Source organism: Falco rusticolus, chromosome 7, assembly GCF_015220075.1.
Source record: "Falco rusticolus isolate bFalRus1 chromosome 7, bFalRus1.pri, whole genome shotgun sequence".
NCBI classification, from domain to species: domain Eukaryota; kingdom Metazoa; phylum Chordata; class Aves; order Falconiformes; family Falconidae; genus Falco; species Falco rusticolus.
In genome coordinates this window covers 54836334-54862963 of record NC_051193.1, presented here as the reverse complement: position 1 = coordinate 54862963, position 26630 = coordinate 54836334, and the positions used below count along the sequence as shown (strand labels likewise).

Below are 26630 nucleotides of genomic sequence, written 5' to 3'. Positions count from 1 at the left end.
GCAATTGAAAGATGAAGAAATGTGATTTTGAAATAATTTAAAAGTTTGGATTTTTATTATATAGAATTCATGAAAATGAGAGGAATGACAGCATATTGAAATATAAAGCATTTAGTTGTCAGGTGGTTTTGTATTATTCTGAAATCTAAGAATTTAATATTATGTTATAGTGAATGCTTATTTCTGAAATCTATAATAATGTGTCATTGCTTTAAATTAAAATGGTGTTTCTTAAAAACACATTATTCCCTTTTTTTCCATTTTAGGGATATAATGAACAACAAGGTGTTTTATCAGCATCCTAACTTAATGAGAGTCTTGGGCATGCATGAGACTGTTATGGATGTGATGGTGAATGTGCTTGGAGGAGATAAATCTCAGGTAATTTCACCATAATTTTATTGAGTGTTTTGCATTTTGAACGTTTCCAAAAGTATGCTAGGGTGTTTAAGAGGAAGTATGTGAAGAAAATTAAATCCCCCTCATTTAAGACAAATTTTGCTTGTCCGAATTGAAATATCGATTACTGTTAAAAATAGAACAGCTTTTACATTACTAGAGGGAGAAGCCCAGCATTCTAGAACTTGATTTTTAAAAAGTGACTGGGAGGTTATATGTGTATCACTTGTCTTTTAATAGGACTTAAAAAGGTTTTGTTCTTATTTTAAATTAAATATATACATTAGTGCATTTATGGAAGGCATAGCTCTGCTAGGAAAATATAGCTTTTCATCTTAGATGAAATGTTATTAGCAATAAACTATAATAAGAGACTAAATCTACTTTAATTTTGAATGCTCAAATTTAAATACTTGATAATTTTCTTGCAGCGTTGTATTTTCCAATTTCTTAGTGTTATGCTTGAATATATATGTATTAGTTGAAAAGCAGAGTGGTGCACATTTTGAAAAGCCTAACTTCAGGCTACTGTATTTAGGCTGCTGAAAAAAGTCAGAAGTGAAGTGGGCTTGTCTTCATTCCTCGCTTTGTTTATGCCTGATATTTTTATCTTGTTGACTCCCTCCCAAAAATAAGGGTCTTCTCTGATCCCAGTACTGCTTATCTTGTTTTGTTTTGCCTGGCCACTCATTCTTACATATTGGGAACAATTTTCAGCCCATTTTACCACCCAGTGCTTACCCTTGTCTCTGTCTGGCAGCTTTTCATAACTTGAATGCCTTCTATGTGCAGCTACACCCCCCTTTCTTTGCTTCTTTGGTCACATAGCTATATACTTCTATAAAACACTTATCCATCATGTTTGGCTATACTGTCACACTGTTATAAGTATTCACATACTGCTTTTAGTTATTCTGTTTTAATATGCTCACATTTGAGTTCAAGGCAAGTCTAAATTATTTATAAGAGGATTAATACTTTAATAATGTATAGGTGTCACAACCCTCTGTTTTTACTACAATGTGTACATATAGTCAAAGGTGACAAAAAACCCACCCAACAAACAACCAAAAAACCAAATCCAAACCCAAAACAACCCCACAATGCCTTCTAATTCTAATGAAAAAGTTTTCATAGAAAATTTTACTAACACAGATCTACAAAAATAATTTACAGACTTACCATGGTACTCTTCAAAGGGAATGCCGACCTAGAAAATTACTTGGTAACCTGATGTTGCAGCATTTAATGTGTCTGGCCACCCAAAATGTCTATTTTATGTCTCTTTCTTTATGAAATGCCTGGGGAGAGTTAAAGTTCTCAGAAGGAATCCAAAACTTCACCTATTGGACTGGAACTGGCGTAGGAATAGAAATCTTATGAGGAAATATGGACAAGAAATAGGGTGTGTTTGGGATTTGATCTATTCCATACCACTGCTTCATTTCACCTGGTGTGGAAACTTCCAGATAGTCATGATTCAGAACCCATAATTTTCTTATGGAGTCACAGGGCTACAGTCATGTTATGAAATAACACAGCAAGGCTTATTAACAAAGAGTTTTGCACACCGTTAGCACAAACTTTAGATGTTGCAGTGGGGAGATTTCACAGAACAAAGCATTTGGCAGGGAGCTGTACAGGCAGAGAAGTGTTGCTTCTGAGTTCCAAGCCTTAAGGTTTCCTTCATAAGAACGGCAGTCTTGCAGGGAGAGAAAATACTGCTATTAAAACTATTGTTATCTGCTGTCTGTTGATCTTCTGCTAGTGTGCTTAACTTCTAATCTGGCAGAGAAATCTCCTTGAAAGGCTGTTGACCCTAGGTGGAACCACTGGTCTGTAATCTGGTAAAGGTATATGTTTGTGCATGCTGTGGATCTTTCACTCTGCCAGGTAAGGTATTCTTTTGAATGAAGACTAGGGCCAGAAATGGTGAGCATGATTTGGCCAGCTATGGGTTTGTACACTCTTTTGAAATTCTCTGTGGGTTTGTCCAGTGAGTTCCTGGTACACAGTTCAAGTATTGTGGTGGCATCAGGCACCAGAACACTGCTTTTCCTGCTTTCAGGGAAGTTCCTCACAGCTAGATTATTAGTATGTTCCCTTTTGTTTTCCCTTTCCAGCTTCATGGACATTTTCTGTTCGGTGTTGTAGCTTGAAGAGATGGAATGAGCAACCATGCAATGTAGTCTCTGGTTTTGGTTTAGGGATTGGGCATTTTCCCTGGTTGTGGCAGCAGATGGTTTAACCTAGATCTCCAGATTCTTGGTTAAGTCATTTTATCATGAGGCTGTACTGAGATATGTACTGAGTGTTACAGCTCACACCTCTCTGAAGGAATGGTGAGAAGGTAAAAAATTGTCAGTTCAAACTGAAGAAAATATATGTCAGGCTTCTTTCCAGCTGTGCTATTAATAAATGAGTCAGAAAGAGATGAGATTTGTGGAATATGGTGTGACTGAATGTAACTCTGTACCTTAGAAGTACTTTGCTGGTACTGACTAACAAAACACTGGAAAGATACTTCATTGCCGAAATGTATATCCCAGAAAGTAGTTGGGCAAGCTTTCGGCATTTCCATCACAGTTAGGTTTTAGTGTGTATCTTAATGCCAAAAATAGTTACTTTAAAAACTGTGTCTTCAGGTCTTATAGTTTTGGAATCATAATGTCATGTTGATTTCTATTGTTGGCTGTTCATTCATCTTCAGAGAATCCTGAGCAACACCCTTTTTGGCTATCAGAAGTGAATCATTTTACTTCAAAATTATTTCTTACTGATTTAAAATTTTAAAATTCCATATTCTTATGTATTCCTGTCAACAATGAGGAATTTCTAAAAATGACAACTTTTAACAGTATTGCTGTTACTGTAATTCTTTAAACAAAGTTATGTCATGCATTCTGTTAAAATCCCTGTAAATATGGGGAGTGGAAACTTTGTTGAATGTTTTCATGAATGAATGAATGAATGTTTTTCATTCATTTCCTGCATTTAAGAGCAGAAATCATATGTAATGCTGCTTGTACATAATAGTTCCTTCACGACTGAAATAGACAAATGAGCCACATATATTATCAAAAAAACTACAGTTAAGCAAGTCTTTGGAAGTTAGGAAGTGCACCTGACGTCTTGAAACGATAATACATACATATATAGCTTTTAGTTACATAATTACCTTTTGCAAGATTGTTGTCTCATTAAGTGAAAAGGTTACACTTCTTAAATATATATTTTTTTGTTTTATACGCTTTTTATAATAAAGTTATAATTTGTTATAATAAAGTATAAGCAATATTATTTAGAATTGAAAAGTATGAAGTGAAGGAGGCAGGATGTCATAGGAAGAAAAAAAGTCCATGATATTGTGATTAAAATGCTCAGATATCACCTTGGATATTATGGAATATATATATGTAATGTATAGAATATAATCCTGCTTATGCCTAAGGGGTGCTAGTCAGATTATATAAAAAAGATGACTCCTTGATGGTAATTAATTTTCTCATTAATTTTGTGAGTATCCTTAGGACATAGCTCTGCAACTGAACTTAACACTTATAAAAAAGTGCTATATAATGATAAATCTAGTAAAAACTTTTAAACAAGCATCAGAAATCATCCAATGATTTTTGATCTTGTTCTTTCATCTCCTTTCAGTAAAATGTGAAAATGGCATAACTTATGAATCTCAGAAGATGTTATGACTAGTTGTGAAACATTCTTTCAGGAGTACTACAGATGAAATTATTTTCAGAGAAATTCTTGCACATAATGTTCTTCAAGTAGTGTTGGGGGAGTTTTGTTTGGTTTTGGTTTTAAAAGCATTAGATAGTTAATGGAATTTAATGTTTTATTTTATCAGGCCTATGCATTGAAAAACATAGGAATATTGTAGAAATGTTTTATATGAAAACGGTATGTTCTTATTGTAATATGGGAGAACAAACTAAGGTTCTTGAATATTCTTTATTCTGCTGTGACTTAATACTGGTGGTTGAGCTTATTACTGTAATGCTGCTAAGACAGAGGTTTTGTATAACTGCATTTGCTAGCCTGCAAATTGCTTTGATGAGAATTATATCTCCATTTTTTCCTCTGATACGTCCCCCATAGTCCTCTGCAAAATGTTTTTTTCAATATTTTAAAGCTAATGGCCTAATGAATACAAAAGTTAAAAGGAAACATGGGTCCTTTCTTAGACCTAGAAGCAAAAGAACTGTCAGCTGCTTATCAGCCTCGTAACTTCACTATACTTTCCTTGTTAGGAGTGCAGGAAGAATTGGAACAGATTGGTAATTAACATATTTCGCTGCTTTGTCAAATTTCTTCTTCAGCAGATCATTTTTCCTAAGATGGTGGCAAGCTGTTGTCGATTCCTGTGCTACTTCTGTCGAATCAGTCGTCAAAACCAAAAGGCCATGTTTGAGCATCTTAGTTACTTGCTGGAAAACAGCAGTGTTGGACTGGGTATGTCATGTAGCTGTAACAGCTAAAAGCAAGATCAGGAGGAACTGTGATATTGCAAGACTAGTATCTAATTTCTATAGCAAGTTGAAGCATGTAAATAAGCCTCTCTGAAGCTTAAACCACTTTGTGGTTTCACATTTAACTCCTATTTTTTCCCATTTTTCTTTCATCCTTATGTGTCTGTGAATATTAGAAACAGAATAGATTAAATCTGCGTTTTTAAATACCTTGAAAAATTTAGGATTAAATCCATACAGTTTGAATTTTTTTCCATTCAAAATAGTTGTGATTGGAAATTGTAAGATTAAGTTAGCCCTTTATGGTGCTTGCCTATTTCCTCTGGTTTCATTTCCCTTCCCTCTGAGGTTGAGGCCACTGATGTGAATTTCATATTTTTTTCTTTGGAACACTGAATGTATGTTTTTTAATGTGTGTGTATTAGATTTTGTAACACAAGGAAAATTTTCTTGGCTAGATAGATGGCTTTATTAATAAGATATAGTAAGACAAGATAGCATGTGATTTCACAGTGCTTTAGCTGTTCATGGTGACCATTTCAATGCCTGAGTTTGCCTGTATTAAACACAGAAAATGGGATAAGAGTAAAAGAAAGAAAACAGGTAACACTGAATCTTGAAAATGTCTCTTTTAGTTGAATATAGGCATATTTTTAAATCTTGAATTGATAAGGTTATACAGAATTATGTAGATAACACATTGCTCTGCTGAAGAAATAGTATAACATTCCTCTGATTTGCTGCTGTTAATACAGATTTTTTTGTCTGCAATTAAAACCAGTGCGGTTGAGTATGTTTGTAGATACGGATGTCAAGTTAGAAAAAAAAATATCAGCATTTATTTTAATGTTATTGAAAAACATTAACCATGTTCTTAATTGAGGAACAGCCATACAAGGTACCGTTAATTCTTATGTTCTAGATTCCAGTGTGATTGCTGCCCTCTGCTGCATGACTGTGGTTACTGCAAATTGCATTTAATTACTGTATGTTAACCTTCTGCAGCATTTCCTTCAATGAGAGGTTCGACACCACTAGATGTTGCAGCAGCTTCTGTAATGGACAACAATGAGCTTGCACTAGCATTGGAGGAGCCAGATCTCGATAAGGTAAGTGATCATTCTGACCTGTTTACCTATATATTAAATCGTATACTTGTGCTACAAGGGAAGATGATCATCGTAATTTTGGGGTATGATGTCCTCAGAAATACTTGCTCTAGCTATGTGCTGTCTCAAGGTAAGATTGACTGGGCAGTATTTTTCCTGATTTTTCTTTATGCTTAAGTGGGAATCACAGCGAAAGAGCTTTGTTTCTATCTTCTGCATCCTTTCACTATTGTTATCAGGTAGAAAGGATGAGAAGAAAAAGGGTATGAAACAGGAGAAAGACATATCAAGAAACATTGTTTGGGGAGGAGGAAATCTGAGAATGAAGAGGAAAATGTGAAGAAAGGAAGCAGGTCTTTTGACTTAAATCATAGAGATTGATGGGGATGCACATAAAAGCTAAGAATAAAAGGGCAAGTATTTGAAGAAGGGAAACTGGAACAGGATTTTAAGGGTAGTTGCAGTAGGAAACTAAATCCAGCACTCAGGTCATTGGCAATGGTTAGAAATAAAGAAGAATGTGAGGAGAGGCATGGTGAATTAGAAATGGTGGGTAAAAGGATGCAAAAATGTGTGAAAGTTCTTTGTATGTTCTGGAAGGAAAACAGATTAAGAGATGGAAGTTGGTGCACAATCAGAAAAGGAGGAAAGCAACAAAAGGGGTGATATGTGCTAGCACAGCATTGTGGAACAGAAAACAGAAGGCAGTGTTTAATATAAGTGGAGGAAAACAGTTAAGCACCTAAGTGATAGCTTAGTACAGGGAAAGCCTCTGTGCAATGTGGGAGAATGCTGTGATGACACCAGAACTGATTGTGGGGGTGTTTGTGAGCAGCAGATATTGTGGGAGAGGAAAAGCTGGGAAATGGAACTAAATGGACGTATCATGGGGATAGCTAGGAGAAGACAGAGACAAGAACATGAATGGGAAAGGTGTGATAGAGCATAAAAATATACTAATTATATAAATGTAGTGTTAAGAACAATTATCAATTTTGTATCACCTGCAAAATTGCTGAGAGTGCAATCTGTCCTGTCATTAAGAAAGTTATGACACAGTATTGGCCTCAATATCGACCTTTGGGATACACCACTAGCATCTGGAATGCCACCAGTGACTGTCTTCTATTTTCATGGAAAGTACTGCAGGGCATGTCACTTAAACTGAGTTTCACTGTAGATCATTAACTGTGTTTTCCTCATTTACTGATTGCTTACCTTCAAATACTAGGCACTGTACAACTGCTGCACGTTCAAAAAGTAACAGATATCAGCTGTAACATGCACAGTATTCTATGCTGAAAAATCAGGCTGTGTGTGTCTCAGATTGGGCTTCCCAAAATCATCAGTCATTTTAGCTGTAAGAATGGTAATGTACTGGCTGTACTATATTAATTTTGGTGAGTCAATAACTTTATCTAGAGCAGTATATAGATGTTATTCAATAAATAAATCTATATACTTAATAAAAAGAAAAAAAAATACTGTATAGTTATCAGATTGATACACTGTTCTGTGTGACTGAAGTTTGTACCATAAAGCCTGTGTTCAAAACAGATAAATTACACAGACAACTTCTGAACTTTTGTCATTGCAGATTTGATATCTTTTTACTGCAAATGTGTGAATGTGTGGCAGGTAAAGGACTGCACAACAAAAGCATCCCATGGCCTGATGATACACTGTAGTAAACTGAATAGATTAAAATTATGGGATTTGGTGGTAGCATTATAAAATCTGAAGAGACAGAGAAGATGTTTATTCTACTGGTTTTCTCCTATTCTATATGAACTGCATCTCTAGACTTCTACAAGTGTGTATTCACTTATATCTTCTGAATGGAAGCTATCGTGTCCTGTTAGGAATTGCATATTTTTTTCCACTGAGTGCACCGAGTAAATTCGTTACTGCATACAATAATAAGCAAATTTTTCATATCAGCCCATTTTTCCTCTGTTACCACCTTTTGGAGGCAACTTGTTTACTGTATCAGCATAGGTATAATTCCTCTTCCTGAATTCATAACTACTGTCTCTCTTACGGCATTAGATAATGACTAAGTATGATCTCATGGATGGTAGAATTTCTATAGGGTGCTTAAGCAGAATAACATACCTCCCTTTTCCAAATAGAAAAACTTATCTCCCTTTTGCCACCTGTTTTTGGCTGCCTTCCATTCCAAGAAATGTTAATTTGTATATCTTTTTTACAGGTTCATGAAAGGTTCTTGAAGTTTATTACCTATTTCAAAATATATTTAAGTACTATAATCATGTTCATATATTGTCCTTTGTGTATTTTAAATAAAAACAAAAATCATGTTTGTGCAGTTATCTGCGAATTTCCTTTTAAATGATTGAGAATCATTCTGTATGTCTCTCAGTAATTCAGTTTGTTATAATTAATAAAAACTGTCATAATTTCTCAACAATGTCTCTTAGTTAATGATATTTCTCTCGATAAGAAATGCTGTGTTAGGAATTTGCATATTACCAAATATTGTAATCTTTCTGGTTTCAGTCTCTTAAAACTGTATAGTGATATTTATCAGTCTTCCGGCAAATGTAGTTGTCCACATATCTATTAAAATTGGAATTACAGTAAATAAACTTTTGATGCATTATTTATTTTTCTATTGTAGCAAATTAGCCATACATGGTTATTGATGTGATTTTTAAAGTTGTTATATAGTATTTAAACTTTTCTTTGCATACTGTAAAAAAAATATATGAGTTCCACAATATTTTATTTTACTTTTCACATTCCACATTTTTCATGTTGTTGCATTGTTGTGTCATCATATAATTAGGTAACTTCAGAAATAAAGTGCTTGACTTTTTTATCATCAAAAGCAAGAACTAGAAACTAAGACTGATGTAATAATTAGCAATTGGTAGTTTCTCAGGTGAAACGCCTAGTATAGAAAAACCTTCTTATTAAAAAAAGAGACTATGTTCATATACTAATTTTTAGAAATTATTCCTAGACACATTAATAATTGATTGCTTCTATATTGCAGGTTGTTACCTACCTGGCAGGTTGTGGCCTGCAGAGCTGTCCAGTATTGCTGGCTAAAGGATATCCAGACATTGGGTGGAATCCAATCGAGGGTGAACGTTACCTGTCATTCTTAAGATTTGCAGTTTTTGTTAACAGTAAGCACAATTTCTTGACATCCAAATTCCATAAAGGGTTTCCTTAAAATTACTTTTCTAACAATAAAAACGTACTAAGGCATGAAGAGAGATTAACACATACTGTTCTCATTATAAACACAAGGTTATCGGTATGCATTGCTTATCGTAATTTTTAAAATCTTCGTAGTTAGATGCATTATTTCCTTACTGGTTTTGCAACTTGCATGATTTAATAGAGCAACTTGTTAAGATAGCAAGGGATGTTAGTAATTCTTTCAGTAAGCAAGCTGTGGTATTTATATATACACCACATAAGCTGGTTTATAAATATAACTTGGGAGCACTGGTTTTAGACCTTTCTCGGCCACTATACCACTGGGAGATTTAGAGGTTTTTAATTAAGCCATTTTGCATTACAAAAAGCAGATTTCCAATAGACATGTGTTCACATAGTTCCAATAGACATAGTTCACATAGAATCAGTGTTTGTAAAACACCCTGTGTACCTTAAATCTGATTCTTAAAAAAAAAATCTTCTCCTTTGATAACCATCTTATACTTGCTTCTGTGGGCAATTTCCTTTGGAAATTCATGACAAAAATATGCTAAAATTAAATTTAGATTATCTGAATGCCACTAAACAAAAAGGATCCTCCAGTTCATGTGGATTTTTTTCATCAAGCTAGTAATCTATATCAGAGATTAGATGAGATCAAAAGATCTGTCTGTTCACCCGCTATCTGATCTGCCAATATGGAAAGTGTTTTAAAGGACAGCTAGGGACAGCCAGAAGGGAAATAATTTTAAATAGTCTAAATTTTAGATTTTGACTGTTCTATTCACATACTATTGGTCTGAAATTAGCACATAATACCTGAAAGAGAAACAATAAACATATTAACTATTCAGTTCAATAAACATACCCAAAGTATGTTCATTAGTTGATAAGCCTGTAGCTATTGACTGAGCTGCTAAACTAACTTGACAAACTGCTATGACAGAAGAAATGTAGAAGAGGTAGTTGTTGAGTTAATGAAGTGTGTGGTTTTCAGTATTTATTTTATAAATAAATGTTAACAGTACTCTGTATAATTAGATGAAGATACATTTGATCTTATCTAAGATTATTATGAAGAGTAAACTTTGCTGGATGGGTTGCTAGTTAGTAGAATTAAGTTTTAGTTTCAAGTGTCTCGGCTGCTTTTTTTTCTGAAAAATAGTTGTAATTGGGGTTTTGAACCTTCTCATTATAACAGTTTTGAGATAACACTCTTTATCTTTGCCCTCTGCTTGAGAGGACAATTAGAAATATAAATTAGTAAAATATTTGGGTTGTTGAGATTAAAGCAACAAACACATACTTGCAAACACATGAATGAATTTGGATTCTGACCAGTGAATCCTTGGAACAATCAAAACTTTTTTCTTCAAACAAAATTCTTCATTAACTTGACCTGTGAGATATATTAGAGCAGGCTACAAGATATTAAATCTACTTTCAGCAGTTTGGTATCCTATCAGAAGATATATGGAAAATATGTATCTATATCTATAGATATATATACACAGAGAAGGTGAGAATAAGATTATACTAGTAAATGCAGTATACAAGAAATTGTAAATTGGAACTATAGACTAATTAATCTAAAAATTTTATTATTTTTAGTAGAGCAATGATAAAGATTAATTTGACCTCTGTTCTTAAAGTAAGTTTCTTTCCTGCAAGTTCTAGATTAAAATTACTTGCAAGGTTCTTTTGCTGACATGTGCTTCCATTTACTCCAAATTGCATTCCTTGCAAAGCGTATCACTGGTGTGTCAAAACCTGCCCTAATTAAGATGAATTTTTAACATGTAGATCTAAACTATTGGAAATGAGCCACTCAAAACAATGTTGGTAGTGATTTTATTAAACTAAAAATTAATTACATTTTATAATTGTATTTGTATTTACTATCCGATTTGCAACATGGATTCAAACAACCCCTTAGAGTTTTTAAGGGGGTTTTGTATTTGCCTCCTTGAAAGATACATGAAACATGCAAGGATTCAGGAGTACCTGACTGTAGCTGAACAGTGTGTGTTTTGATGATTCTTTGTCTCTCTGTAGAGAGGTATGAACTGATTCTTTTTGAGATTAGATTTTACTTCATTCATTATATTAAAAATCTTCACTTAGAAGGATTTAACCAAGTGATACTAAAATTGTTGACTAGGATTTTAAAACCTGCTTTTTCCTTGCAGTATGAAAAGAAAGGGAATTAAAAGGAGCAAGAAAAAGATAAAATCCGTGCAAAGTCTGTACTTAAGGTATAGAATCATAGAATTGTTTAGGTTAGAAAAGACACTTAAGGTCATCTAGTGCAACCATAAACCTACCACTGCCAAGTCCATCAGTAAACTGTGTCCCTAAGCACCACATTGATAGCTCTTTTTAAATACCTTCAGGAATGGTGACTCAGCCACTTCCCTGGGCAGCCTGTTCCAATGCCTAACCACCCCTTCAGTAATGTTTCCTAATATCCAATGTAAACCTCCCCTGGTGCAACTTGAGGCCATTTCCTTTCATCCTACATTCCATATCAAGATCATACTGGTGTTTTAAGTGGGAAAAGTGCAAGGCTGTTGTGTTTAAAGTGTTTAGCTGCTCATTCTAGAGTCAGTCCGTCCCAGTTATCTCACCTACTGTTAACTTCCATTGACTCTGAATTCCTGATAACACCGCTGCTGCTCTCAGCTAAGTCACAGTTTCTAATCCTACTTTTTTGGTGGCTGCTGAAGCTGCAGCATTCAGTTTAATATAAACTTGCTTGTGTTTATGTACTGGTTTAGTATTGTAGCTTGCATGTAAAATATAGATACTGATGATCCAAGCTACTAGCATCACAAGTTCAGTGACTATGAACCGTTTCTTTTCCTGTAATTTTTTTCTTCCTACATGTCCCACTAATTTCATATCTTCCTACAGATTATCAGTATTCTTACAAGCTAGCCACTGTGAATTTCTAAACACTTGCATATAGCCATAAGATGAGCTTTTGACCCAATTATTATTCCTATTGTGCTTCCACATGCCACTAACTGCAGTCCATGAAGCAGTTACATACAAAGAGTTCATTTATGTGAAGGTTCATTTTCCTAAGGACTTTTATCCAGCAAACATCTAGATCACAACCTGTCTGCCTGTACTGAATTTATACAATAGTTAAACTCACTCCTTTGCCTTTTCAAATATACAATCATTTTTCCACACAAAGCTGTTATAAATGATGCTGTTTCAGGCAAGCCATGACCTTTAAAACTGATTTTAACGTGATTTTTGTATGTAGAAAAGATGAAGTATTCAATTTCAGGCTCTAAAGAGCAAGCAGAAGTTTTAACGGATATTCAAACATGCAATAGAAAGAATCAGATGTTAGTCTAGTTATATTTAACCTACGTACAGTTTTGTTATTTTTATCTATATTGAGAACCGTGAACTCCTAGATGAGTTTTCCACTGATGAAGTACTAAGGACATAATGTTAAGCAACATTCCTTGCTTCAGGTGGCCCATTAAAAATCGAGTAACTCCTATGACTGGTACGAGGTCTGGCTGGGATGAGTTTAACTTTCTTCATAGCAACCTGTATAGTGCTGTGCTTTTTATTTATGGCTAAAACAGTGTTGATAACATATCAGTGTTCTTAATGTCGCTGAGCAGTCATTGTGCAGCATGAAGGCTTTCTTACTTTTTTTCCCCACTTTGCCCCTTCCCAGCTGTAGTGAATAGGTTCAGGGTGGGCAGGAGGTTGGAGGGGACACAGCTGGAACGGCTGACCCAGACTGACCAAAGGCATTTTCCATACCATGACATTGCACTCAGCAATAAAATCCCAGGGAAAGGAGGAGGAAGAAGAGGACACCCGTGGTTATGGCGCTTGTCTTCCCAAACAAACATTATGTGTGCTGAGGCCCTGCTTTCTGGAACTGGCTAAACACCTGCCTGGGAAGCAGTGAATTAATGTTTTTGCTTTGCTTGCATGCATAGCTTTTGCTTTCTCTGTTAGGCAGTGGTTATCTCAATCTGTGATTCATCACACCTTCCATTTTCTCCTGGTCCTGCAGGACAGGGGAGAGAGCCAGAGGCTGAAGAGGGATTAACTGGAACCAAAACTTCCCAACAGCAAACTTCTTGCCACTTGGGACTATTAGCCTTTATACTACAGAGAGTAGTCTTTGTGTTAAAAAGCAAATCAGCCTTCTAAAGTGAACAATTCTAGACAAGTGTAGTAAAATGTTTGCAAGGCAAGTCTACACTTTCACACTTAAACCTCAGTATATTTTTGATAAAGTGTATCCGATGCTGCCAATTTCAGATATTTTTGCTTTCAAAAATAAGAGTGAGGATTTGGTTTATATTTTGTAAAATTCAGGGGAAATGTGGTTGTCTTCTGACTTAAGGATACTTTTCAGGAGAAAGTATGTATAGGTTTTTTTTGGTCCTCAGGTGAAAGTGTTGAGGAAAATGCAAGTGTTGTTGTCAAGCTCCTTATTCGACGGCCAGAATGCTTTGGACCAGACCTTAGGGGAGAAGGAGGAAATGGTTTGCTGGCAGCTATGCAGGAAGCTATCAGGATCTCGGAGAATCCTACTCGCGACCTTCCCTCCCAGGCATATAAAAGAGAAGGGTAAGTAAACGTGAATGCTTCTGTGGCAAATGATGATTTAATAACTGGTTTAATCATGCTTGCAAATGTGGATGATAGGTCCTGTTGTATAAGGTTTTATACAAACATAGAGCATTAGAGATTAGCATCCCACAAGCAGTTGTCATATTGAATTCATAAAGCGTGAGCTAGATAAAAGTGGAATAAGAGTTACAGAAGAGAAGAAGCCTGAAGAACAAAGCAAAGGAGAAGGCTGTTGTGGAATGAAGCTAAGGTGAAGTAAGAGGAAGATAGAAGGTTCATGTGAAGTCAGTTATTACTGTTCAATTGCATGCTTACTCTAGGGATAAAAATCCTGTAATCCAGAGGCAGAGGAAGTTAGTATACCTGATAAATAGTCTCTGGATCATGGATCTAGCTCCATAAAGCTATAACTTACATTAGCAAAAATGCTCACTGGTATTGTTTACCTTTTAGTGAAGAGGAGGAGGAGGAAGAGGAGGAGGAGATTGTGCACATGGGCAATGCAATCATGTCATTTTACTCAGCTCTCATAGATTTACTTGGACGCTGTGCACCAGAAATGCATGTAAGTTCATTTTGTCACTTGCTTAGAAAATGTAGGATATTTATAAACAGAACTGTACATGTCTAACTAGACTGTTCTCTATTTAAAACCTTCTTCCCTGCAGAAGGTGGACTTTACTGCATTTCTTGCTGTATCTAGGCAGATGTGCTCCCTGCAAGATGTTTATAAAATTCATGGTCTTTTGATTCCTGATGCTTTTTTATTCATCTAAAATTTTGAGAATTTTTACATGACTATGGAATCAAAGCAAGGATCAAATACTAGTTTGCACATTTACATTGTCAGTGAAATTTCTGAAACTGGCCCTTTAATCTTCTTTAGAAAGCCATAAAAAACATTTTCATAAGAAAGTGATACAGAGCTACTTTTGTGTGCATTGATGAAATATTGCATCTATAGCACGTTGAATACGTGGAAAAATATGTAAAATAATTGTTTTGACTGTCATGACACATGCAAGACTTGGTTTTAGTTAGATTGACATTTGCTTGTCAGTATTTAAAGTTCTTTATAGCATAAATCCAGCTGAAGATGCATTATGTATCTGAATATAAAAAGAGGCAAGAAATTTGGCTTGTAGCCTCCCTACTTACTATCACCAGAACTATTAACTTTATTAGTTGTATGTAGCTGTCTGTTGCCAGAGATAGTAGTTTCATGTTACAAAAATCACTGGAAGAGATTTTCAGACAAACAGGTTGTAAATACTTAATTTCTGCTAGAAGTTGAAAGGAATTAGTCACCTCATTGTTAATGCCTTTTGAGATATTTACTGCACAGAAATAATAGAAAAATGTGTAGATATATCAGACAGGTTTGCATCTGTTCATAGTATAAAGAGGCAAGGTCAAAACCTGGCACTGTAGGTTCTGTAAGTAACCTGAGTCTTTCAGAAATTTTCAGTTTCATCACTTTATCCAATTGGTTTAGGAATCTTATTCATGTGGAGAATTTTTGCGCTATTGGGAATTTATAATACTGTGAAATTATTGATATGATATCAAAATTAGGACAGATTCAAAAGTAGTATCCGCTAAAAATCAGCAACTCCATTAAAGTGCTGGGATAAATTGAATTTCTGTGCATTTTTCCCAGTGTTTGAAAAAAATCGTATTAATATCAGTATTTTGAGGAATTATTTTTTTTATGTTTCTCAGTAGTACATTTCTTAATTGATAAACTTTTTCTAACAGCTTATTCAAAGTGGAAAAGGGGAAGCTATTCGAATCAGGTCAATCCTTCGATCTTTAGTGCCAACTGAAGATTTGGTTGGGATTATAAGTATACCACTAAAGCTGTCAACAGTTAACAAAGGTAACTTCAGTACTTTTACTATACCATTTCATCTTTTTATAAAAATCTTTTGGCACATAAACCTTCAGGTGTTAAACAGGGCTGTTTTGTCGGAGTTGAATACAAGGAGAGAACTCATCTCCAGATTTTAATTAGATACATCAGTTAGAGCTGCTCCAGTAGAACAGTTACTCCTGTGGAACAGAGAATGTAAGAACTAAGAAATACTTTACAGGATCACACTAATTGGCCATCCATCCCCGTACTTCATCTCCAGCAGTGGCTGTAGAGATGCTACCTCTTTAGGTAGTAAGTGTAAGCTTAGGCTTGGGCCTTTGGTACTTCCACATCATCCCATCAATTGTTTAGAAAAATTAGAGTGTTACCTCCCTCTTCATTAAAAGCTGTTTCTGGACTTGGTGTCCAAGAATGTATCTAATCACTTTGGAATAATGGCTGTACCCATAAACTCCTGTGGCAGTAATTTCTTAATTTTCAGATTTTCACTATTTGCTACATAAAGAAGTATTTTAAGTGTATCTTTTCTTTTTTTCCTCTTTTTTTTTTAAAAAAAAAAAACACAACACCTTATACTCTACCAATTTTAATTAACACTCTTGAATTGTAGTATTTTGGGATTTGGTGTATAGCAGCTCTTCAGTCACCTTGTCAGCTACATTAATAATTTTCTAAAATTCAGTTATATCCTTTCCCACTCCTCATTTTTCAAAATGGAAAAATCTCAACTTTTCTGTCTCTCATCATAACCGCTCCATCGGTTGGATCATTTTAGCTGCCCTTTTAGTTGCCCTTCTCATCATAACCGCTCCATCGCTTGGATCATTTTAGCTGCCCTTTTAGTTGCCCTTCTGTATACCTTTACTATCTCTGTTCTGTAGTCCTGGGATATGGAAAACATCTGTGTGATGTACACAAGATATGAGCAGGCTGTACTAATAACATGGGCACACAATGGTTTGGTTTATGTGTTAATTTTCTATTTTATATAGCAGCAAAATGATGCCCTTGCATACTCTGAATGCCCCTTTCTTATGGTGCCCAATGTCGTGTTGACTTATTTGGTTGCTGCTACATGTTGAGCTGATGGTTTCATAGAATTTCAGTGATGACCTCAGGATCATTTTGTAGTGTCATATCCAAGCTCAGCATCATGTAGACATGTGTTATTTTTCTGCATATATATTAGCTTAGAGATGCCTGCATTGAAGTGCAGCTGTCTCTACTTTGCCCACTCAGTTATGTTAATGATTTAACCATACAGAAGAATTTGGTGTTGTATATAGACTTTTAGGTTCATTTGCTTCCTTCTCCAGGTCACTAATGACTCAGTATAAAGTCCTGTTCGTCCTTGCTTAAAACGCTGAACAGGCGTATCGTATTTTAATTGTCTTTCCCATTTCTTGGAACTGTGCTGTTTATTTCTTCCCTGGCCTTTTCAGAGGAAGTGAAAACCAGACATATTCACTTGGGGAAAGAACATGCTCCTCTACCCCAATTTTTAGGCATAATGTTCCATTCTGACTTCCAATGTTCAATCCTAGAAGCCTGATTATTTCTTTTTTATGAAGGTGCAGTCTATTTCTGTACTTGTTCATCTTGTCCCAAAAGAATTCCCCCTTTTATAATCAAACTAACTAAATCACATTTCTCTACACTACTATTTTGCTTATCCTTTGAGACTATAGATCTTTGCCTGGCTCCCACAAGGGCCTCCCATAAGGCATAGACAAGTTGTCATGGAATCCTCTTACACAGCATGAAGCCACCCAGCTTAGTGCCTAATACAATGATCTCCCGCTTCCACTGCCTGCTTATTCATATCCTTGGAGAATCCTGTGTGTAGTGGGACATACTGACATAGGGTGGGGGAGTAGTTCTTCTCTCAAGAGATTAGATGCTGCTTTCCCAGGTAGTTACACTCCTTCCCCAAGACTTATCTCCTTCTCAGTACCTCAGAGGTTGCCCCTGTGGAGTTGAGGCTATGCTGCTGTGTTGCTGTAGGATGTATCTGTTTCTTTTACTACTCTGATTCATCCATTCTGACCTCTGAGGAATAAGACTACTCTGAAGACCCAAATATTGTGTATGGTGTGTACACATGAACAATCTGAACCCAGGTCATGGCATGGACCTGCTGCTGTGTCTGCATCGAAATGCATAGCTCCCTATCTGTACCTGGATCCCTACCTGTCACTGAGGTTGAAATTGAGGTTTTTTTTGTCAGTGGAACTAATAGCCTTCTTAGCACTACCTGTTAAAGAGAAGTCAGTGAAGACTCTTGAGCTTTCAGCCTCTTCACTCTGGAACTCAAAAATAACTCAAAATCAAGTTCAGAGTGCAGAGGTGTATTGATGATGGTGTTCTCACTTGTTATGCTGCTGTTGATTCTTTCCTAGAACATTCACCATGGTTATCCAGCATGGATTTATTTCTACAAAATAACTTCCAAGATAGTCATACAAACTGAAATTTTCTATAAAGCATAAGCTTAGTAGAGGATGAGGTTTTTATGGCACATGATCTCCATGTTTCCTATTAATTTCTCCATCTTCCATGGGCTATAAACTACCAGCCTGTCGTTTTCTTCTAGGGTAAAATTAACTTTATCCTCCTTCCCCTATTTCTGTTGTCCTTTCTGTTTCACAAAAATTATCTTTTCCCCTTTACAGTCAGAGGTGGTTTATCTGATACACAGTTAGCTTCTGTGTTATTGTTGTCTTTCCCTTGTATTCCATGTTCTTTCTAGTCTAGATTATGTGAAACAAAAAATACTTTGACTTGAAAGTTACTATGTATTTTTTAATATTTGCTCTATTATTTATCTTTAATTTTACCATATAAACATTCTCTGTAATAGTAATGAAAAAAGTACATACTTTACCATTTATTCTTAAGATGTCATTTAAGAGCGAAAGATTACTAAATTGCAAAATAATAGGGGGGTTGAAATAATAAAAACTTAGTATTCTTTTTCAGCATACAAGAAAACTGAACAAGAATATAGTTTTCATTGAACATTACACATTAAATGTAATGATAGTATCTTTCATGCTCTTGGTGGGTTTTGTTTTATCAGTTATCTACTATTAAAAATTGCATCATACATTTGTTCAGATGGCACAGTAAATGAGCCAGACATGTCTGCAAATTTCTGTCCTGATCATAAAGCACCTATGGTACTCTTCTTGGACCGGGTCTATGGTATTAACGACCAAAGCTTCCTCCTTCACCTACTGGAAGTTGGATTTTTACCAGATTTAAGAGCCTGTGCCTCTTTGGATACAGTAAGTATTTCACTATGGAGTTTAGGTACAGTGACTGGATATAGTGGCTCTCTAAGTGTAAAGAAACAGAATTTCAAGTCAAAACAGCTTTTTAAAAAAAAAAAACAAAAACAAAGTGGTAATATAAGCTTGCTATAAACACACACCATAATAATTCAGTTACTATTAATTTATAGTGCTTAAGTCTGATCATAAGCATTCAGTACCACCTTATGAAGCGACAGTGTAATACAGTTTAAAAACTTCTAATACGGGCTTACATTAATTATACAGTAAGTACATTAGATATACTGTATTAGGCCTAATGATTACTTTTATTTCATATGTGCTTCCAAGAATTACACTGAAAATTCATATATATGTAAGTATGAAGAAATTGAGATTAAAAGCGCTACTTAATGCTCTGTAGTTTTTGCTAACCTATTTAAAGAAAAAAGCTGCATATTGTTTTTTGCTCCTGTTTGGTCAGAGTGTAGTGGGGCAAGAGATAGGAGATAAGTGGATGACTTGGGTTTTCTCAATTTAAAAAAATCTAACAGCTTTTGCCCTCATGTATATGTTGGAATACCATGTTACCACCCAGCTGCTAGGGGGACTTAAGGACTATTTCATTATTATGCTTTATAGACTTCATATTTAGTAACCTTTATTCCACATGATACTAACAATCATTTACTACCCTATACAGGTTTCTCTAAGTACCACAGAGGCAGCTCTCGCACTAAATAGATATATTTGCTCAGCTGTGTTTCCATTGCTCAAAAGATGTGCTCCCCTCTTTTCTGGAACAGAGCATCACGCCTCCCTGATTGACTCCATGCTTCACACAATATATAGATTATCCAAGGGACGTTCCCTTACAAAAGCACAAAGAGACACTATTGAAGAATGCCTGCTTGCAATTTGCCAGTATGTATGATACCTGTGTACAAGTTGATTTCTTTTGTGCAGTATATGTATTTTGATAATTTCTTTCTTTGTGTATAATATAGAACTAAGATTTTTTTATTCTTGCATGAAATACAGGATTTTTTTTTCCTAGACAAAACCCCCAAATTTAATTCTTTCTGTTACGAGTACTGCATGTCAAGCTGTCATGTTGATATGAGCTTTATGGTGATACAGGATAAATTATTATTTGTAAAAACGAAACTTCAGTAATTAGCAAAAATGTCCTGGCAAGCCTGATGGGGGGGGTGTGTGTGTTGGGGATTTAAGGAATCTACGTGTTTGTATTTCTGATTGTGGTTTGAAGAACCTTGGCCAATGTTTAAAAAAGAAAACCTAATCCCCACTCTCTGAATCCTAAAACTCCTCCTAAAACTGAACTGAGCACTGGAGTTATACTGGGAATTGAAATGTAGATTTTCCAACTGAATCGTAATTCTTGATCTTTGTCATAAACTGTAGTGCTACTTGTATGTGCAGTGGACTGTGAAATTACTAATGCAGTGTGCATTTTCAGTTTGTGCATAGCACTGGACCCCTGCCCAAAAGAGGATATAGTAGAAACGGAAAAGTTTTGGAAAAGCCTGACGAGGGATCAACATAAGAAATAATTTTTCTCCTTTGGAACAGCTTAGTAGACCAGGAATCTTCAGCCTGAAAAAGTGGTGACTGAGAGGGAGATATGAAAGGAGCATTTTTACATTGATTTTGAGTCCATAGATCACTGAAATTAAATAGCTATAAAAGAAATAAATGATGGGTGACTTATTCAGTCTTCCAACTGAGATATATTTCTTATAAGAATAATCATAATATATTTCCCAGATCAGTTTCAGTTAGGACTGTTTTGTTGCTTTTTAGTGTCATATCAGAAACATTCTGTTAGGATAATATTCTGTTTCTAGCACCCTTCCATCTGCTTTCATGTGGTACAACCATACATATTGTCTGTTCACTTAGGAGTCCAGAAGTAGCACATCTTTCCGTGATATGTCCTTCCATATGTAGATGAGGCATGGTGAGATTCATTAAGCACCTACGATTGTTTTTGCAAAATACTTCTAATGAGTGATTTGAATTCCAATATGCAAATTTATTTTAATTTTTATTTCATTTTCACTGGACTCTATGAATTTTACTAGGAATTTATATTGTTTTTAATTTACAGCCATTTACGTCCCTCTATGCTACAACAACTGTTGAGAAGGCTAGTTTTTGATGTGCCCCTACTCAACGAATACTGTAAAATGCCTCTCAAGGTAAATACTTTACTGTCCATACATGCATTCAGTGTCAAACTCACTTAACCATAATCTCTCACTGTCATGTGTTTGACATGTTTTTGACCCCCCACCATGGGGCAGGGTGAAGCAATGTGAAATGACTTCTGAATTGAAAAGAATGTTACTGTTTTATAAAGTTTTTTGCATTTAATATAATGATTAAAGGCTTTGTGAAATCTCGCCTAATGCAAACAGTATATAGTAAGTTGATTACATGATTTTGTTCGGTGAATTGTTGACTTTTTCACTGCTTCAGTGAAAGAGTATTTGAAAGTATCAAATGAAATGTTAGTGTTGTCTTGATATTTCTTCCTCTGCTACATGAACTGTAATAATTCTTGGTAGGATGCATAGTCCAGGAATAAATCCTAAGTCTACAGAGAATATGATACAGAGAACAGAATTCACCTTTTATTTTTGAGCAAACTTTAACTGAAGTCTCAGCCATCTGCTTGTTCTGTAGAGAATTACAGTTGTGAGATGAGAGATAACTTTTATTTTGAATTTTTCTGTCAGGTTTCCCTCCTGCTCCCATTGCGATGAAAGAGTCTGATCTTAGGTCTGCAGGTCATCTTATGGCAGAATTGAAATTCTGTCATACTTTAAAGCAGACCTGCCAGATTCACAGACATATTCTGGAACATCAGTAATTTTGGGAAATTATAGAGTGAGAGCATGGTTAAGAGGAGTGTTTTCTTTTTTTATATTACTATTTCCCCTTCCTAAACAAAATTGCAGTAAAAATAAAAATGTCAAGATTTTAGTCTGATGCTAAAAGAAATTTTAGAATTTTCCATGGGATAGGAATTTTTAGTTCTAAAGAAGAAAAAATGAGTAGAATTTTGAAAATATGTGGGAAGTGCACCAATAATTGTATACACTAACTCTTTAACTGGTATGTTACAGATTGTCTGTAAAATAGCTCTTTCCATAGGTTTTTCCAGAGATGAGCAGACACGTTTAAAAGGGTGTACTGCAGGCATCTTTTGCAGTGTTTCAAATAATACTGAGGCCATCAACTGCAACTGACAGACATAAAATCAATTTGAATTTGTAAAACTTCGCCAGAATCTGACATGTCCTGGTTTATACCCATTTCATTGTCTCTGTTTGTGTCCTGTGAGCTAATCTGTACTCAAATGGTGACAATCATGAAATTTTGTAATTTCACTACTCTGTCATCACTGAGAATCCCTCAACAGCAACTGGGGATAATACAGGCTTTATACTTTCACAGCATGGACTCTGCTGCTCTCCCAAAAAGAAAAAGAAGAAGAAGAAAAAAAAGGCATTTTTATGAGCCATTAGAAATGGAGAGACAGAAATAAACAGTAATACTCATGTAACTGTTTAAACAGATACTGACAATTCAGACTTCACTAACCAGTATGTTGTTTTGTTAAATACCAATGTTTTACATGCATTTTTATTTTCTTGAAAATCTAGCTTCTGACAAATCACTATGAGCAGTGCTGGAAATATTATTGTCTGCCTTCAGGAATGGGAAGCTATGGAATTGCAGCAGAAGAAGAATTACATTTAACTGAAAAACTTTTCTGGGGAATATTTGATTCCTTGTCTCATAAGGTAATGACTGTAATTCACATTACAGTATGGGATGTCTATAAAAGGATTACAATGACAATTTGCCAAGCCAAATGCAGAAAGTTTCTATTTTAACAATTCTTTACCTAATATGCTGCTAATGAAGTAACTTTCTAATGAATAATTGAATGCTGAATCTTGGAATATTTTCTCCAAACTAATGAAATGTCAAATCCTTGTCCTGATATACCTATATAGCCTTACAATGGTAATGAGGCAGATTGCTTGCTGCACTAACAAGGCAGCGTTGTCTCCTTTCGTATCTTAGATCTACTAAACTTTTTAGAATACTTTTTACTGCCATAACAATTGTGAGAAATGTCTCTATATGCTTGTCAAATTGTTTATGTATGCACAGTAAATTTACATTGTCTATTTTCCAACATACACTTGTAATTTGTTAGTTTTCTGGTTGTTGCCCAGCTTAAGAAAAAAGTGATTATTCTTAAAAATAAATATTTTTTGCATTTTCCTGTTCCAAATGTAATAGAATTTTTTCACTTACTCATTTTTTTTTTTTTCTCCAAGTAAGAAAATGTTACGTTTCTGATAGGAGAAATGCCTTATTGAGTAAACACTTTTTGTACTTGATTTGGCTCAAAAATCAGGTTCTCACTATGGGACAATAACAGATGTTTTCATTGTATCTCACTGAATTTATGTTCCAGTTCTAATCAACAGATGTAGATGATTGCTTCTCTAGGCATTCTGATTTATAGTATGGAAAGGAATGTGGTCTCTGCATTATTTTAAAATGGCTTTTTAAGCCTTATTTGTATTTGATTTTAGTGACATTTACCTCTGTCATTACTGCTGTCACAAGTGCAAAGATTGTCAAGAGTGCCTGACACAATGAAATATTTCCAATTGGTGCATCTTAGTTTTTTAAAGACAAATGAAGATGATATGTTTCTGCAAATATTGGTGGCCCTCTATAATAACATTTTCATTTTTCTGTAAAAGTTTGTTAGTCCAATGAAAGAAGAGTTCTGTAAATCTGCTGAGCTATAGTATTCTCCATTGTTCATTTGTACTGAGGTATTTATAGGTTTGTTATTTCCATGGTTTCCAGCTGTTTAATGGAAGCATTACCCTGTGATCTCACTTCTTTTGTTTGTGCCATACACACTAAAGAATGTTGAAATGAAACTAGAGGAAGTTAAATCCTCAAAATTGTAAGCATTCTGCTTGCAGTGATATAAACATATAATTTTGTCAGCAAGTATTTTCAATGGACCTTAAAATTGTTAATCAGCATTTTCTTGACAAAAAGTTGTCATTCAGATTTATAGAAGCATACAGTCTTTCTATTTCTAATTATCAAGCAAAAGAAATATTTTTGCAGATATTTTTTTTCTATAGATGTTTGATTGGTGCCTGTGTTGTAACATTAAGGTCTGTGCTATCTGAGAAGAAATCTATTAAATAATTATAATAGCATCAAGCTCTTTCACTGTAGTGTTTATTAGTAGACCTTAAAGCCTTCAAAAGCCATTATTATTATGCCCATTTTACAGATGGGGAATCTAAAAGATAGATAAGTGTTTTTTGTTGTTTTTTTTTTCCTAAGCATAATAAGAATGTTGTTTCAGAGCTGAAAGAAGGACTGTGGCCTACAGTGGTCTACTGCTACTTCCTCTAGCACATGTTTTTTATAATCCAGTATGTAACAATTGACCTTGAATATGTTTCATGGCAAGTTACTTAGATTCCTCAAATGTAACTCCACCTTATATTTTTATGTATCAAATACTCCAATGTTCTTTCCTGAGTTAACGTTACTGTTTAGAAGAGCAGCTGTGCTAGTTCACCTCTTAGCAGGAAAATTTTGAAAAATAGTGAACTGACTTTGCTACAGTAAAACATGGTTTCCATTAACTAGAATGATTTAAACTGAAATAGATAAGGGGAAAAGAGGAAGAAATTACAATGGCTTCTGCAGTTAAGATAGGAATTAGTCTTTTTAGAGCTAATAACTAAGTTAGAACTTTATTATATGTTATAGATGTTATTGCTTTGTAACTAGGCAAACAACCCCTGATGCTTCCTGTGTGGTCCTTAATGACCCGAAGAAAGCTTAAGAGTCATACTTGTATTGTATATACTTATACAAGTGTCAGCATACTCTTATGTTAATTTGAGTAGTCTTAAAAATGTGTCAAGTTGATATCAAGAAAAATAGATGCCATGTAGCAATACTTTTTGCTCTACACCTAATTTTAAAATGTGCTTTACTGTTTGTTTGCATCTTCTAATATTTGTATGTATGGCTGTTTGGTTTTCACTAACATTTTGCATGTTTTTTTCTGTTGGATTTTCCAACCAGTTCCTATCTCTCCTGCAGAAGTATGATCCAGAGCTCTTTCGAATGGCTTTGCCTTGTCTAAGTGCTATAGCTGGTGCCTTACCCCCTGATTATTTAGATACACGTAGTAGGTCAACTTTGGAAAAGCAGACTTCAGTGGATCCAGAAGGAAATTTTGATCCCAAACCTGTCAGCACAGCAAAGTGAGTCATATAAATCATATTAATTTCCTTTCCTTAAATATTTTTATGCTGTTTCTTATTAACATTATTTTGCTGCTCTGTAGGGAGAGTTGGCTGTTGACTGACTTGTTAATGATATTAGTTCCTTTCAGAAGTAGTGTAGGGATTTTTGCTTCCACCTGCTTTCTTCCTTCACTGCAACATATCCGGTTTGCCAGATATAAAACATATTCTTCTCATATTCTCAGCAATGCACAGAAGTAGATTAATTCCATGTTGTATCTGCAGAGTGCATAGTAAATTCTATACTTATTATGTACCCTATCACCTAATACTTCAAATGTTTGGAATATATACACCTGTAATATGTTTGATACTGTCATTATTTATACTTTGCTTAGGACAAATGGTACAAGAACATAAAAATCTCATATTCAATTTGTCTATTGTCCGATTTTATAAAATATTCACTTAGTTTTGAGAATTGATCTGTAGCAACTTGATATGGCAAAATAAGCAGATCGTGTGTGGTCATTTAATAGAGATTTTGTCTTCCCAGTAATCTTCTGCTTTTAAAATACAGATTTCTAATACTTTTATATTCAAAACTTAAGGATCACTAGTTGATTCTTGCTATTGAAGTGTTACCCCTCCGTTATTATGCAATGAGAAACATCCATAGTAACATTATCCTATATTAAGAATTACCAAGAAAAACCCATAGGTTATGGTGAAGCAGGTTTTGTTTTTTGTGATTTCAGTGGCTAATAAGTGCAACTGTTATGTATCTGAAGATTCCCTGTAAATGCCATAATAACTCTGCTTTGTTTTGAGGCATTTCTTCTAACAAAAATGAAAATGCAAAGCCAAATGTCTTGCCTTCATCTGGAGGTGATGTGTTTTGATTAGTGCTGTTTTATACTGACATTTTTTTTCATAAATAAGACTGCAGAAATTTATGACTGAATGACCTTACTCCACTTTGTTTACAGCCTTGTACTTCCTGAAAAGTTGGAGTATATTGTCAGCAAGTATGCTGAACACTCCCATGACAAATGGGCCTTTGATAAGGTAGGAATTATTTTAAGACTGGCAACTGTCAGAAAAGAACTAGAAAATAATACCTGGGGTGAATATTGAAACAAAAATTGGACGGTTTCACTGATAGGCCCTTGTTCAGAGTGTATTAATTTCTGCATATTTCTTTAGGTATATGTGCAAGAAACTTTTGCTCAAGAAAATGCATTAACTTTTGTCACTTTTTCTAAGTGGCCAGAATTTATTAGTAAAAAGATTTGAGGTGAATACAAAAGGGGCATTTGGGTTGGGTTGGGTTTTCT

General features: G+C 34.9%; 1 protein-coding gene across 1 annotated transcript in view; it reads left to right on the top strand.

Annotated features, from left to right (window-relative positions):
* The window catches only part of RYR3 (ryanodine receptor 3), a 233982-nt gene that overhangs the window by 130914 nt on the left and 76438 nt on the right, over positions 1–26630 (top strand). The window contains exons 41-53 of the mRNA XM_037394911.1: positions 267–381; positions 4737–4869; positions 5892–5995; positions 9015–9150; positions 13621–13801; positions 14258–14369; positions 15563–15683; positions 18798–18967; positions 19656–19876; positions 21084–21174; positions 22645–22785; positions 25130–25311; positions 26283–26361. Coding sequence (XP_037250808.1) covers positions 267–381; positions 4737–4869; positions 5892–5995; positions 9015–9150; positions 13621–13801; positions 14258–14369; positions 15563–15683; positions 18798–18967; positions 19656–19876; positions 21084–21174; positions 22645–22785; positions 25130–25311; positions 26283–26361 — 1786 coding nt within the window. The remainder of the gene's footprint in view (positions 1–266; positions 382–4736; positions 4870–5891; positions 5996–9014; positions 9151–13620; positions 13802–14257; positions 14370–15562; positions 15684–18797; positions 18968–19655; positions 19877–21083; positions 21175–22644; positions 22786–25129; positions 25312–26282; positions 26362–26630) is intronic.